Below are 15,317 nucleotides of genomic sequence, written 5' to 3'. Positions count from 1 at the left end.
AACAAACTTGAATCTACATTACCTGAGGATGATTCCACATGAGTTTCATCTTTCCTGGCCAAGTGGTTCATGAGAAGAAGATTTTTAAAGATTTTTCCTATATATTCCTATGTAAAACTTGGGTCGGCTATTTTGGCCCCACCCTAGCCCCGGGGGTCATGAAACAGATTTGAACAAACTTGAATCTACACTACCTGAGGATGATTCCACATGAGTTTCAGCTTTCCTGGCCCAGTGGTTCTTGAGAAGAAGATTTTTAAAGATTTTTCCTATATATTCCTATGTAAAACTTGGGTCGGCCATTTTGGCCCCACCCTTGCCCCGGGGGTCATGATTTGAACAAACTTGAATCTACACTACCTGAGGATGATTCCACATGAGTTTCAGCTTTCCTGGCCCAGTGGTTCTGGAGAAGAAGGTTTTTAAAGATTTTTCCTCTATATTCCTATGTAAAACTAGGGTCGGCCATTTTGGCCCCACCCTAGCCCCGGGGGTCATGATTTGAACAAAATTGAATCTACACTACCTGAGGATGATTCCACATGAGTTTCATCTTTCCTGGCCCAGTGGTTGTTGAGAAGAAGATTTTTAAAGATTTTTCCTATATATTCCTATGTAAAACTTGGGTCGGCCATTTTGGCCCCACCCTAGCCCGGGGGGTCATGATTTGAACAAACTTGAATCTACACTACCTGAGGATGATTCCACATGAGTTTCATCTTTCCTGGCCAAGTGGTTCTGGAGAAGAAGATTTTTAAAGATTTTACCTATATATTCCTATGTAAAACTTGGGTCGGTCATTTTGGCCCCACCCTAGCCCCGGGGGTCATGATTTGAACAAACTTGAATTTACACTACCTGAGGATGATTCCACATGAGTTTCATCTTTCCTGGCCAAGTGGTTCTGGAGAAGAAGATTTTTAAAGATTTTTCGTATATATTCCTACATGTATGTAAAACTTGGGTCGGCCATTTTGGCCCCACCCTTGCCCCAGGGGTCATGATTTGAACAAACTTGATTCTACACTACCTGAAGATGATTCCACATGAGTTTCAGCTTTCCTGGCCCAGTGGTTCTTGAGAAGAAGATTTTTTAAAAATGCCATTAATTTTTCTCTAATTCATAATTATCTCCCCTTGGAAAAGGGTGTGGCCCTTCATTTGAACAAACTTGAATTTCCTTTACCCAAGGATACTTTGTGCCAAGTTTGATTGAAATTGGCCCAGCGGTTCTTGAGAAGAAGTCGAAAATGTGAAAAGTTTACAGACAGACGGACAGACAGACAGACAGACGGACGGACAGACGGACGCCGGACAAAATGTGATCAGAAAAGCTCACTTGAGCCTTCGGCTCAGGTGAGCTAAAAAGGCTAAAATTTTAATATTTATAATGTATATGTTAATTAGAGACTTATACACATGTAGAATTAAAATTTGGTCTTAAATCATAAGTTCTTTTGTACAACAGCCCCAGAGTCTTTGGCTAGCACAACTTAACTCCTACTCTGTAGCAGCTTAAAGAGAGGTAACTCCTTTTTCCCCAATGCCATTTCAGAATCATAATCAGGAGTAACTTACTCACCACAATGGCCGTCAATACCGGCTAGAACTAATATCACTGGTATTAGCAAAATAGTGTGTATGCATGTTTTATATTTTGTGTACATATTTTGATTTTATATATTCTGTCATAATTAATTTGCTTTAAATTATATTTCCGAATATCTTAAACTTCACTAAATACAAATACTTGTTTGTTTGTTGAGAATTGAAATATTCCATCAGTTAATTTGCTTTTATGTTCATTTACAAAACTGTACAATCTAATCCCCTCCAAACAAAGTAAAATAAAAATTGCTGAGTGGAAAAGCATTGTTAGCATAATTATACATACAAACTGATTTTATTTTATGCAAAAAAATATTCCGAATGTGTAGTAACAAAAACTGAAATTGTGTTTTGAAGAAAGATATGAGCAAAATAAAATAAAAGTACATAGTAAATCAATGAATGAAAGTATTGGCATTTTTCAAGGCTGTCAGTGCCATTTTAAAATGAAAAACAAACACATGTGCATTAATTTAAAAGCTAGACCTAAAAGACAGGAATGGTAATAAGCTACACTTTCACCTGCTGGATTTGTTTTACAAATGATAAAATTAATTTTCTAATTTAATTTGTTGTATGAAATAACTTGAGCAAAGAGGAATAACTCTCCCAACAAATCCCAAGTAATAAATAGTAATAACTCTCAAATTAGAGTTGTCTCTCTTTTGCCTGAAGTTCTCCAATAATTCCTGAGATGATTAATTTCATCACAGAGTAGAATTCCAATAGAACTCCATGACTCAGGTCAGGTCACTAAATAAGCTACCTACAAAACATGTCTATAGGGTACTAGAAAGCCATTCGGATTTAATTCAAGCTGTTCAATTACTCTTGAAAGTCAGATTTTTTTCTATCAATTATAATGTCCTTCTAACACCACTGACATTTTTCTTTTTGTTCATCAAATGAGGACATTTTTTTGAAATGTGAAACTAAATTGATTTACTCACCATTTGGAGACTGGGCCATTATATTTTTACTCTGGTCATAACACAACCTACATCAAATAACAAAAGCTATGTGATAGAGTAAATATTGATAAGGTCTAAACAAATTAGAATTGCTCATCTCAATAAGGGAGAAGTTTCACCTCTATAAAAAAATTTTGTAACACAATCCTCAAAATTCAATATCATGTAAATTTTCTACAAATATTGATTACAAATATTTATTTGAATCATAAAGTACACAAGATAATCATTGCATTGAGTGTTACCAAAAAATCAATAGTTATTAACAATAAAATGTCATATGTAAATGTTAATTGCATTTGTAAAGGAAGTAGCAAGCACTTGGGCATTGAAAATTTTCAAGAAACATGAAAATTTGATATTGGTTCAAAGAAAAGTAAGAAGTCCATGGTAAATGAAGTCAGCACAGATGACACCAGAAGATAAAGAAAAGTGAACAGCTGTAGTACATGTAAACATAGTAAACTTCGGGGTTTTCTGAGAGAGAAAAAAAAAATGAAAATATTAAAACCTCCACATCCAGATATTTTCTCATTCAGCACAATAAATTAAAACCCAGATTCACTATCATATACCAAGACAAATTAGAATTTCCTATCAGAAAAGACAGCTCCACTATATTGTTTGATTCCAGGGTAAGACTGTATCACTTATAGCCAATGAAATATTTAATTGTTAAAAATATTTAATTAACATCTAGACCAGACCCCTAATAGTACATTTAAGACATAACTACCTGACTCATACAAACCTCTGAAGTCTCTGATTGATCATCTCATAGAAATTAATTTTGATCACTCATTTGTAAAATGTAGGTCAAAAGCAGGATCTAGAGTAAGAATGACTGTTGCATCACTGATACAAGCTTGATCAATGCCTGAATTACAAACTTTGCCTTCCCTTAAAAAATATGTGACGTGCTTATACAAAGCAACTATACATGAAAAATAAAGTAGCTCCTGTACTGTGAATTATTTATGCTATAATTTTAATCCCTGCTGCATTTCATTCCTATGATACATGCCTGTCCATTGTCAACAATCTCAATCAACTCTTTGTTTTAATTAGTTTCAGAAGTGTCTGTTATTAAGGCTGAGCCTTATGTCATGTTTCATTTGACCTCTCAAGAGCTCTTATTTTAGTGAATTTGATCTTGACCCTGTAAGCATTACAGTGTGTGTACAATGAAACATTCAAATTATTTTGGACCAAGAGTAAAGAAAATAGAGTTAATATATTGGACAAACAACCTGAAGTGAATGGATTAACTTCAAGTACTAGAAAAATGGGATCTTGAAAATAGGAAGTAATTCAAACAAGCATATATACCTCACTGTTCTTTCACTGGGCTTGTAACCAAAATTACCTGGTAAATGAATTTCTAAATCAGACTGAGTATAAGCTCTGCTCAGCCAGCATGTCCATTTTATGTATCAACATATATTAACAATTTAAGAAAACTAATACAATTTTATTGGATGACCTACTCTTCATGTCTCTGACTGGAATTAGACTCCTGCTGTTGCCCCCCCCCCCCCTCCCCCTTTCTGCACACACACATTCCCTATCTCCTGAGTTAAACCAATACTACTTCTTTAATTACATTAACTATAAGCAGGTACCTTCATTAAGCACACCTTTTAAGATTTTGTATTGGGGAACAAGTGTGACTTCCTCTCAGTCTTACATTTTTTGTCCATGTAATCGAAGATTCAAGGGTTTTTTGTTTTTGTCTTGTCCATTTGTCTGTCTATTTATCTGTTTGTCTAACTTTAACTTTTTCCACAAATTCGGACTGGGTGGGGCTATGGCTTTCATATTTCACCAGTGTATTCCTTGTAACAAGAACTTTCTTTGGGTAGCACCAAATTTTACCTCTTGACCTTGACTTTGGAGTTTGACCCACTTTTACAACAACAAAAAATACCAAAATTTAACCTTATTCATAACTTTTGAACAGTTGGTGCTAAGGCTTTCATTTTTTGTGACAAGACCTTTCTTTTGATACCAACAATTTTGACTTTGACCTTTAAAGTTTGAATTTGACCCACTTTTGATATCAACAATTTTGACCTTTTGACCTTGACCTTATGAGTTTGATCCACTTTTTAAAAACTTCAACCTTGGCCACTTTTGTACAGTTTGTACCAGGGCTTTTAAATTTCATAGGTATATTCCTTGTGACAAGACCTTCCTTTTGATATCAACAATTTTGCCTTTGACTTTGGAGTTTGACTTGCATTTGAGAAACTTCAATCTTAACCATAAGCTGCCATATGGGGGCATCAGTCTTTCAGAGACACATCTTGTTTCTTATAAATTTTGAATTTTACTGACTTACCCTATCTATTTTGAAAATGTTGCTTAATACATGTACTGTGATGTACATGTATTATGAAAAGAACCTTTTACTAATGAGTGATATCCATGGGCTGGTAAGAATTCGAGTCAAATATGAATTCCTGTTACTGCATGTTTGTAATAAAAATAGCTACAGCAGGACAAGAGATGTAGATGTAGGGGGATGACTGAAGATATAAAATAAAATCTAATTGACACAGTTGGCAAGATCTGGCCATTGCTGTAGATGAATTGGTAAGCATTAACTCATCACAACCTATTTGCCAGCAGGCTACAGAGATTGATCTGACTGTCTGCTAAAGGAAGGATGGGCATATCAAAGGAAACATTAAATCTAATAAAGGAAATGAACTACACAGCCTTTTTGTGGTTTTTGTAGACTTACTTTTAACACCCACCAAACATGGATCTCCTGTTTGGTGGTAGATTGGTAACTCTGTGGTAGGGTGGTAGGCTTTGGTGGTGGTTCTGGCCGGCCTCCTACAACAGCAATGATGTATGAACATGTCAACTAGTGCTAACTTTTTTGAGAAACTTAGAAAATGTAAACCTCTGTCAGGATGGTTTATTTATTATCTCTATCTTATTATAGGCCACATAGATGTATTTCTACCAATACTCTTCCTAAAAGGCAGGAAAATCAAGTTTTGCCACACTTCCGATATTCTTTCACACTATGACGGAATATCTCTTTGGTATTAATATAATTATTATAATAACAATAAATTACAGTTTTTCATTGTAGAAAATATTATAAAACTCTTTAGCATTCTTTAATTTTTTTTCGGAATACATTTCGAGTAAGTATCAAACTAAGACTCTCTCTATTTTTTTTCTTAATAAATACATGTATATTACAGATCCAATTTTTTATTTTTAATTAAAAAATTGAATAAATATGGCATTAGGTAATTATAGGGAATACGATTTCTTTTAAGTTAAGGTATTTTACAATGATGTTAACTCTTTCAAAATTTGCTCATTTTCAAATTTCTCATTACTAAAGCAGGTATTACTCATTTCTTCTTGAACTTAACTAATAATTGATCTGTTTACTGAATCATACTCACTGTGTCTGTGGAGTCTTTGAAACAATATGGCGACCACAATTCAGCAATGGATCAATACCTGCAAATAGAGTTCCTCCATTACAACAATGTTCACATGTACACTGATTAGTCCTATTATGACTGTTTTATACAATAAAGGAGCATCTTCACAAAGTGTAGGGCAAATTCATCAATAAAGAGTGAATAACCTCCAAAGATTCAGACCTATGGTAAAAACGTACATCAGAATGATATCACAACAGAAAGAAATCATAGGAAACTGAATTGCTTATGGAGAACTGACTTAAAAATCAATTGGAATGCATTTGCTATTGATTTTATCATCAATGGAGCCAGACATCTATGTAGTAACTTTCTGATTCCGTTTAATGGTGTTGATTCTGAAGCGGCTGTTGTAACAATTTGACACAGATGCTCTCATCAAGCCCCTTAATACTTTTTTCTCCCTACATCCAAATCATATACTTGTACATTATTAATTTAATATACAACAATGAATATAGCCTCATATTTACCCCACAGATGATTTTATCATATTTACATCCAAAGCATATCTGCATTCAAGTACCTTCAGAAAGAAATGTGCCAATAAATTGATTATAAAACAGTTTATTATTTTGTTTTGATAACTTTTACTTTCAAGAATTGTTTCACCTTGTGTCATCATGTATTTCACTAGTACTGCAAACACTTGCACAATTTGCAGGTCATTTTCTGGTCTTTTAGATCAGTAAACAAACCAACACCTATTGGATGAGGTGCCTCTAGACCACAATATGACAGTCTTAATAAAAAGGAAGCTACATAGAAATATTCAAGATAGCTACATATGTAACCTTTAAATTAAGAAAGAGACTTTCAATTGATGTTTTTTTTTCAGTTTCTCACAAGGCGAGTTTCTTACTGCTCGACTCAATTTGCAAAAGAGTAATGTCAGTTTCATATTCTTAATTCTTAACGACTCAATTTGCAAAAGAGTAATGTCAGTTTCATATTCTTAAGTTATACTGTTTTGGTACAAACATTTGTAAACCTTATAATTTAGTCTTGACCAAAATTTACACCCTGAACTTTATGAACCTTTGACCCCATTGCATTATTATCCCTGTATTTTCCACATGGTCAATAAAGGACCCTGACTTTCCATCAGGATCCAGTAATGGATACTAGTTAAGGCTAATGACATTCTTTGACAGATTTAGACCTCTTTGTCATTAGGTCTGACAGCTAATGCGATCCTCTGTATCATTTGTTTGTTTTTTCTTTTTCAGATACAATTTCCTGTAAATCCAACCAGCGCATGCTGTATCTTACAATTTCATCTTGTCGTGATGCAATACACTTAACAAAAACCATTTCATCAACTCATTACTGTCATATGGCTTTCAATTAAGCACTGACTAAAATGGACAGCTATGGGACAGTTCTTTAATGCTGAACATGACTCTTAAAAGGATTGTCCTATTTTAATTCTAAAACTTAATTACAATCAATAGGGATCATCTACCAGTAGCACATAATAGTAATTTTTATAAGTCCATAGGGCATAACTCAAAATTTGTTAAAATCTTTTTTAAAACAAACTTGACCTAGATATTCTCATGATAAATCTGTATACCAAATTTATTCTAAGTTTGTGCAACGCCTGCAAAGAAAATGAATGGAAATTGCAAATAATTGAATTTTCTAAGTCCAAGGGGTGAGTAACTCTGTCAAAAATTCTAGATTCTACCCAAAACAAAACTTGACCTAGATATTATAATGATTATGATAAATCTGTATTCCAAATTTCATTTCAGTATGTGCAACCTCTGTGAAGAAATTCTGGAAACTGTTGGTGGTTCGATTCACTGACCGACAGACAGACAGCAGCAAAGTAATATGCCCTCTCTTCTTTGAAATGGGGTATAAAAATTGTACTCAGGATAAATTACAAGAGGCCCAGGGGCCACATCGCTAACCTGAGCAAATCAGCTAGGAAAAAGCACAAATCACATCAGAACTGAAAAGTTTACTAGGGGGAGGGGGGAGGGGGGCTTGAATTTTAATACTACTTGAGATTGCCTTCATATTTATAAAGCATATGACTTTATTGTTCTTGATATTAAAAAGATTTTTTTTTAAACATTTTCTTCCTATATATTACTTTGTAACAATTTGAATTTGATTCCCAATTGTTTCCCTCCCTACCCCAATGGGCCATGATTTCAACAAATTTAAATCTTCAATACATGAGGATGCTTACATGTCAATATGACTTAATTTAATATAGCTTTTCTGTTCGTGGGATTTTTCCCTTTATTTTTCTACGTAAAACTTTGATCCACCATTGTGGCCCCACCCTACCTTTGGGGTTTATGATTTGAACAAATTTAATTCTACACTACCTGAGGATGCTTCCATATAAATACCACTAATAATGGCTTTGCTATTCTTTAGAAGATGATTTTTTAAAATATATTTTAATGTAAAACTTGAATCCCACATTGTGGCCCCACCCTATCCCTGGGGGTTATGATTTGAACAAACTAGAATCTACACTACCTGAGGATGATTCCATATAAATATCACTAATCATGGCTTTGAAGTACTTGAGAAGAAGATTTTAAAAGATTTTCCTATTTAGTCTTATGTAAAACTTTGATCCACCATTGTGGCCCCACCCTACCTTTGGGGTTTATGATTTGAACAAATTTGAATCTACACTACCTGAGGATGCCTCCACATGAGTTTCATCTTTCCTTGCCCAGTGGTTCTTGAGAAGAAGATTTTTTAAAAATGCCATTAATTTTTCACTATTTCATAATTATCTCCCCTTGGGAGAGGGCATGGCCCTTCATTTGAACAAACTTGAGTCCCCTTCATCTAAGGATACTTTGTGGTAAGTTTGGTTGAAATTGGCCCAGTGGTTCTTGAGAAGAAGATGAAAATGTGAAAAGTTTACGACGACGACAAAGACAGACAACGGACAAATTTTGATCAGAAAAGCTCACTTGAGCCTTCGGCTCAGGTGAGCTAAACAAGAGGCCCACGGGCCTTATAGGTCACCTGAGTATCATGTAACAACTTTCCAGCAATTGTATTTGGTTCGTGTTTTAATCCAAAAGCCATGAAATTCATAAATTTTGAAAGAGGCACCATTGCTTATCAAAGGGCAGATTTCAAAGCATTAATTTATTTTTAGTCAAAGTACCTCCCTGGGACCCCTGACCCAGCGGCCCTGAAATTATCTATTTTGAAAGAGGCCCCTTTCTTCATTATAAGGCCAGCATTTTTTTTTATGTTTAGGTTTAGTTATGAACATGAGAATAAAAAAGTCCCAAAGGAGAAGGAAATAAAAAAATTTTTTGATAAATCAATTAACATTTGTTCATTCTTTTTTTATGCTATTCTAATAGGCCCCTTACCACTGGACACACAATGCTTACAATAGGTAAGTAGAACATTTAATTGCTTATTTCATCATCTGCCAGTCTGGGCCAGTTATATAAATTTTGTGATGTTGGTCAAAATATATTTTTAAAAATCAATTATTTAAAAGTCTTTCAATATATCTTCATTTTTTGAATATGTGTTAGGTGAATGTGTAGACATTGTTCTAAAATTTACTTGATGCCTAAAATTATAATTCCTATCATAAAACAGACAGGGAGTATTGGGAGTAGGGTGAACATTTTTTTTCAATTAAGTGTAAAATAATTTTTCTGGCTGATACAGATGATACTACATGCCTGTATATATTTGTATATTCTTGCCTTTTGATAGATGATTTTTTTTTTTATTTCTTCAGGTTATTGTTTATTTCTTCCTCAAATGGACTTAACTTCTCCCATAGTTTTATTCATTACATCTGATGCATAAGCAACCATTTTCTAATGAATGATGCTTAGACTGTAAGCTATAACAGAGACCTAAACATATGCAATAGCTACCACGGGCAGTTTAAAACCTGGGGGAGGAAAATAATTTACAGACAGATACTTTTGAAACGAATACATAATTATCTCACCAGCATGTCATTGTGCAACAAAGTCGTCAGCATTTTTTTTGTCCTTTGAACGGGTGAAACGTTTTGAATGGCACTCGTATCGATGAATTTTACACTAAACCAAGGTATCTTCTCAGTTCTAGCTTTATTTACCCGCCGTTTCATCTTAAAACCGGAAGTGCGAGTTCGTAAATTTGAAATCTCGATCCCGACTCAAATTTGACATCGGAAAGAAAATTTTTTTTATTTTTTTCTGAAAATTCAAAACCTTGAGCGGAGGGTTTGAAAAACTGAAAATAAAATAAATCCTGGCCTTAAGTATGTAATTAGATCATTAGTATATTAACCAAGAGCAAAGGATAAGATGTTCAAAGAATTCATGCATTTCACTATATCATCATTAGAGCCCCACCCTAAAACAAGAACCCCTGACCCTGGGGCCATAAAATTCACAATTTTGGTAGAGGCACTCTTGCTCATCATAACTATGTACTTAGTTAGTTTATTTAATACCCAGGAGCAGAGAAGAAGATTTTCAAAGAATTCATGTATTTTCACTACATAATCAATAGAGCCCCACCCTAACACCAGAACCCCTGAACCCTGGGGCCATAAAATTCACAATTTTGTTAGAGGCACTCTTGCTCATCATAACTATGTACTGAGTTGGTTTATTTAATACCCAGGAGCAGAGAAGAAGATTTTCAAAGAAATAATGCATTTTCACTACCTACTTATTTAGCCCCGCCCTAGAACTAGAACCCCTGACCCCAGGGCCATGAATTTCACAATTTTGGTAGAGGACTCATTGCTGATTACAATCATGCAAACAGTTTGACTGCTTGATGCCCAGGAGTAAAGAAGAAGATTTTTAAAGATTGCATTAATTTTAGTGGTTTTGGCCCCACCCCTCCGGCCCCAGGGGGGCAGGGATCATGAAATTCACAATTTTTGTTCCCCTTCACCCATAGATGCTTTGTGCCAAATTTGGTTGAAATTGGTTCAGTGGTTGCAGAGAAGAAGCTGAAAATGTTCAAATGTTAACGCACGACGGACGACGCACGACGACGGACGAAAACAGATAGCAACAGGTCACCTGAGTTTACTCAGGTGACCTAAAAAGACAAAGTACCACAAAATGTATCATCTCCTTATACAGGAAAAATACCACAAAAAGAATCACCCCCTTACAAGTATCACAAAAAAGTATCATTCCCTCAGAGTACAATTACAACAAAAAGTATTAAACATTGTATTTCCTTATAGTAAAAGTATTACAAATACAGGAAAAGTGCTTTATAAGTGTCACTCTCTTTAATACAAGACAGTACAACAGTAACATCTTATACTGTGTTTGGGAGCAAGATTGGATTAAAACTTGATTACCTCACAATATGAAAACAAAAACTTAAACCAATTTTTTACATGCTAATGGCAAACAACAGTCAAAAAAAGCAAAGCTTAAAAAAAATTATGGCAATAAAATTTTAACATAATGCAGAATTTGAAAGCAGATACATTGCCCATATATGCCCTTTCCAAAGTAAAAGGCAAATTTTATTACAGTGTTAAATGTATACATTAAGATAAACTAAAAAGGGCCACTGGTATCAAAAATCTTGCACTTCTGACCTTGACAGACATTTAAGCCAGAGGCCAAAATGTTGAAGGATTTTTTTTTAAATTGAAGCTTGGAAATAAAGACCTTATTATATTAATTAAACTCCAGTTTTTGTGGAGTCGAAAAATGTGTGTTCATGCAAAAATATAATGTTGCATGGCCATATTCATTAATTGCATTACCTGAAAATCCTCTAACACTTTTTCCCTGTTGTTGTATCCTACCGTTCATTGTGAAATCAAGATTTTATAAATTAACTCATTACAATATAAAATTGATATGTCTTTCTCAAACCATTCCTAAAGTGTTTAGTTTCAAATTGTCTTCAATTATTATATGCATGTATTAACAACTCTATACCTGTAAATAATCTTAATCTCAGACCATTAAAATCAAATGGTGGACAAAAAAGGAAAATCCTTTTAAAAAATCATAAAAAGAGGGGGAAAGGCAAGTAAATTAATAGTAACTTCATTTGATATGTGTTTTCTTAACATACGACAAAACTATACAAAGAATATTTTCCTTTAAGACAAAAAGTTGGTAAAAATCAATACATGTTATAAAAAAGATACTGGGACTGCCTCAACAAAAATGAGGAGCATTTCAGCTGCACACACAAACTTGAAAATCAATACCTAAGGTTCTGTGACCCATATGAAAGACTAAAGGAATGATTTTTTGACATCTAATTGCACTGCATTTACATTCTGGTTAACATGGTTAACATCAAATGGGACCAGTAACATCAAATATGTCATGACATTTCATAAACCATGAGTTGTTGCCTTATACAATAAAGAGTATGCCTTTATTAACTAATACAAGAAGCCATGAGAATACAGAAAAGGACATAGAAAGCCAATCTTATCTAATCTCCAGTCTAGAGCATGTATGGAAATCACCAATTACCAAAACCTTAATTATTATCAGGAGAACTTCGTGTTTATACTGATAAGAGATATATACATTATAAACAGGGTACTGACTTGTCTTGGATCAGCCAACAATGACAGTCTACATTCCTTATTGATTGTTAGCCTCCATACACACTTCTATTGCAGAGATGAATTTTTGATAAGCTTTATTATTATAAATTTTATTCATTACCTTTCCCTTGCAACATATATTTGTATATGTATCTTGCTACTTAAATATCTGAATTAAATTTCATAACCTAGTAATGCATTCCTCTCTATGTATATTTTATTTGTTATACATGTATATACTAATTAACACAGTTACAAAGTGTAAAATGAAACTAAGTAAAAAATGGCTAGTGAAGTATACTTCCCCAAAATCAAAAAACAAAAAACAAAAAAAAAAAAAAAACTGAGAATTAATTTCATAAAGTAGAGAAAATGTTGGGCCCTGAATCATCAATGTGAGCTTGTAAAAATTATAAACCTAGGGGCCCATAATTTGCTTTATTGCCAACATACAGAATGAATTTTAACGTTTAACCAGGTCCATAGGACAATATCATTTTACAGATACAATACTGTAAACCAACTTTATGCATGACACCTTTATTTCGCGATTTACCAGGGTAATCTAGTTTGCGCTGATAAATTTTCATGGTCAAGCCTTTTTTGATCTGTTGATAATAGAAATAGAGATTTTAAGGACCGGTTTGCGGCAAGAAATATTCGCGATGACAAGGCTCTCGCGAACCTCACAAAAATTTCTTGCACAAGAATAAAAGTTGGTTTACAGTATGGTCTATTAATATAAATTATAATCACTGGATAGAACATCCTTCAATGTTCTTTCATTATATGATTAAATATTGTTTTACAGAATTCATCGATGTGTTACTGTAAATACATGCTTTTGCACTCACAAAACTAAAGTTTGTGAGTACAGAAGCATGCATTTACTAATCAATAAATTCTGAGAAAAAGACCATCTAATTCTTATAATTCCAATTACAAAGTTTTAAAATTATTTCTCTTTTGAAGCCTCCATACAATCAGTTATTTCTGTACTTCAGACTGAGATGTGGAAATGAAACATAATTAAATGAACATTAAAATAGTTCAACTTTAATTTTCAAACATTCAATAATTAAAAATAAACTTATAAACTCCTTAAAATATTGTTGAAGTCTACAAATATCCTAAATACAAGTAGACTTTAGAAGAATTCGTCCTTGACCATGTTGACATAAACAACAAAAAACCATGATGATTTAAAAATTCACACTCATGATTTGACAGTGACATAAACATTATATTCCACACTCTCTCCTGTTTGTTGCCAGTTTTGTGAATTATGTTTATGTAACATGTTTAAGTTTCTGTAATCATTTACCTTACAGAGACTAGAAGTATTTGTTGGATTTTTCTCAATAAAAGCTAGGTCAAGAAAGTAGTTTTTCGTCCAATCAAAACACCAGGGCTTGACATTAACTTTTTTTCCTACCTGTCCATTCGACAAGTGACCAAGACATTTACTTGTCCGAATTTCAACTTCACTTGTCCGAAAATTTTCAATAAAGTTCAATAGTTTCAACTTGAAAATTAAAATTAAGTCCATTTATTTACACATGTCATGCCCTTGATTGATTCTTGATGTTATTGATGAATACAACAGACACATAAAGCGAAATTTTATTTAGGCTTTCTGTCCTGACAATAACATAAATGTCCACAAGTGAAACTGTCAACATCAAACAATATTCACACTTCGGTTCGTATCTTCCATGATTTTTCAGTAGTATGCAATTTGTGAACTTCGATCCCGATCGAATGTGAACTCAATATTAATATAGTGATATATATCGGGATCGAAGTTTGGATTTTATGTACAGCTTCCGTCTTGATTTTTTTCAACAGTCGTTCTTTTTATTAAAGACCCCTTTACATTAAAATGCACTTGTCTAATCGGACAAGTGCCCAGCAATATTCACTTGTCCGAAATTTTTTTTCATTGGTACCGGACAAGCGGACAAGCGTTAATGTCGAGTCCTGAACACAGGAAATCAATAAATAAAATTACGATTGGAATCATTACAAAATATCATCCGAAAGTTATCACTACAGAAGAAGATGCAAATCATTTACAAGATAGCTAGCTCAATCATTCTCTGCATGCCATTTATACTGTTAAAGCATACTGTTCTTTTGCAGGGCAATATATTTTGGGGAAATATGACTAAAATAAACGTCATTAAATTATCTATAAACAAAAACTTAACCAAACGTTATTAATTTATCCTGCAAAAGAGTAGTACCGCAGTTATTGTGAAAGGGTACATTGGTGTGGAGATTCAAAGATATAGCTCATTTTTTTTTTTAAAACGTTACAAAATGAATAGATGGAATAATATGTTTTAAACTAGGTAAATTGATGACCTTATATGTTTTATATAATATTCAACCCCTTATTGGGTTTGAGTAAATAAATAAATATTAAAATAGCACAGTATTCTGCTTCAGTGCTAATTACCAAAGCAAACTGCTTCAGAAACCTACCTATTTAGAATGATTTCCTTGATATTATTTTCACAAAATGTGTAAAATGAACAATCATAGATATTTTCTTGAAACATTTTGTTATTTCCACTGAAAAATGCATCCAAAAGGGTCCACTTACCAAAATCTGACAGGTTTGGGTTTGTCAAACTCTCAAAATTCAGCGATGGTCAGATTACGAATGCTGCAAAATTCATAATTTATGAATTTCATTAACATGAA

At 33.4% G+C, this 15,317-nt stretch overlaps 1 protein-coding gene across 2 annotated transcripts in view; it reads right to left on the bottom strand.

Annotated features, from left to right (window-relative positions):
• Positions 1–15,253, bottom strand: part of LOC134228948 (protein Fe65 homolog) — a 59,185-nt gene extending 43,932 nt beyond the window's left edge. Inside the window, exons 1-4 of one of the 2 annotated variants that reach the window (XM_062710647.1) lie at positions 15,217–15,253; positions 6,011–6,068; positions 5,326–5,420; positions 2,559–2,605 (exon numbers count right to left, since the gene is read on the bottom strand). In XM_062710647.1, the coding sequence (XP_062566631.1) occupies positions 2,559–2,577 (19 nt within the window). In that variant the 5' untranslated portion in view covers positions 2,578–2,605; positions 5,326–5,420; positions 6,011–6,068; positions 15,217–15,253. The remainder of the gene's footprint in view (positions 1–2,558; positions 2,606–5,325; positions 5,421–6,010; positions 6,069–15,216) is intronic. The other variant, XM_062710648.1, reaches the window with a different exon arrangement.
• Positions 15,254–15,317: the final 64 nt, after the last annotated feature.

Source organism: Saccostrea cucullata, unplaced genomic scaffold (genome assembly GCF_032062105.1).
Source record: "Saccostrea cucullata isolate Sc308-1 unplaced genomic scaffold, CSIRO_AGI_Scuc_v1 ctg341, whole genome shotgun sequence".
In the NCBI taxonomy this organism is placed as follows: domain Eukaryota; kingdom Metazoa; phylum Mollusca; class Bivalvia; order Ostreida; family Ostreidae; genus Saccostrea; species Saccostrea cuccullata.
Note: the sequence above shows the minus strand (reverse complement) of the source record. Positions and strands in the feature narration are given on the sequence as shown.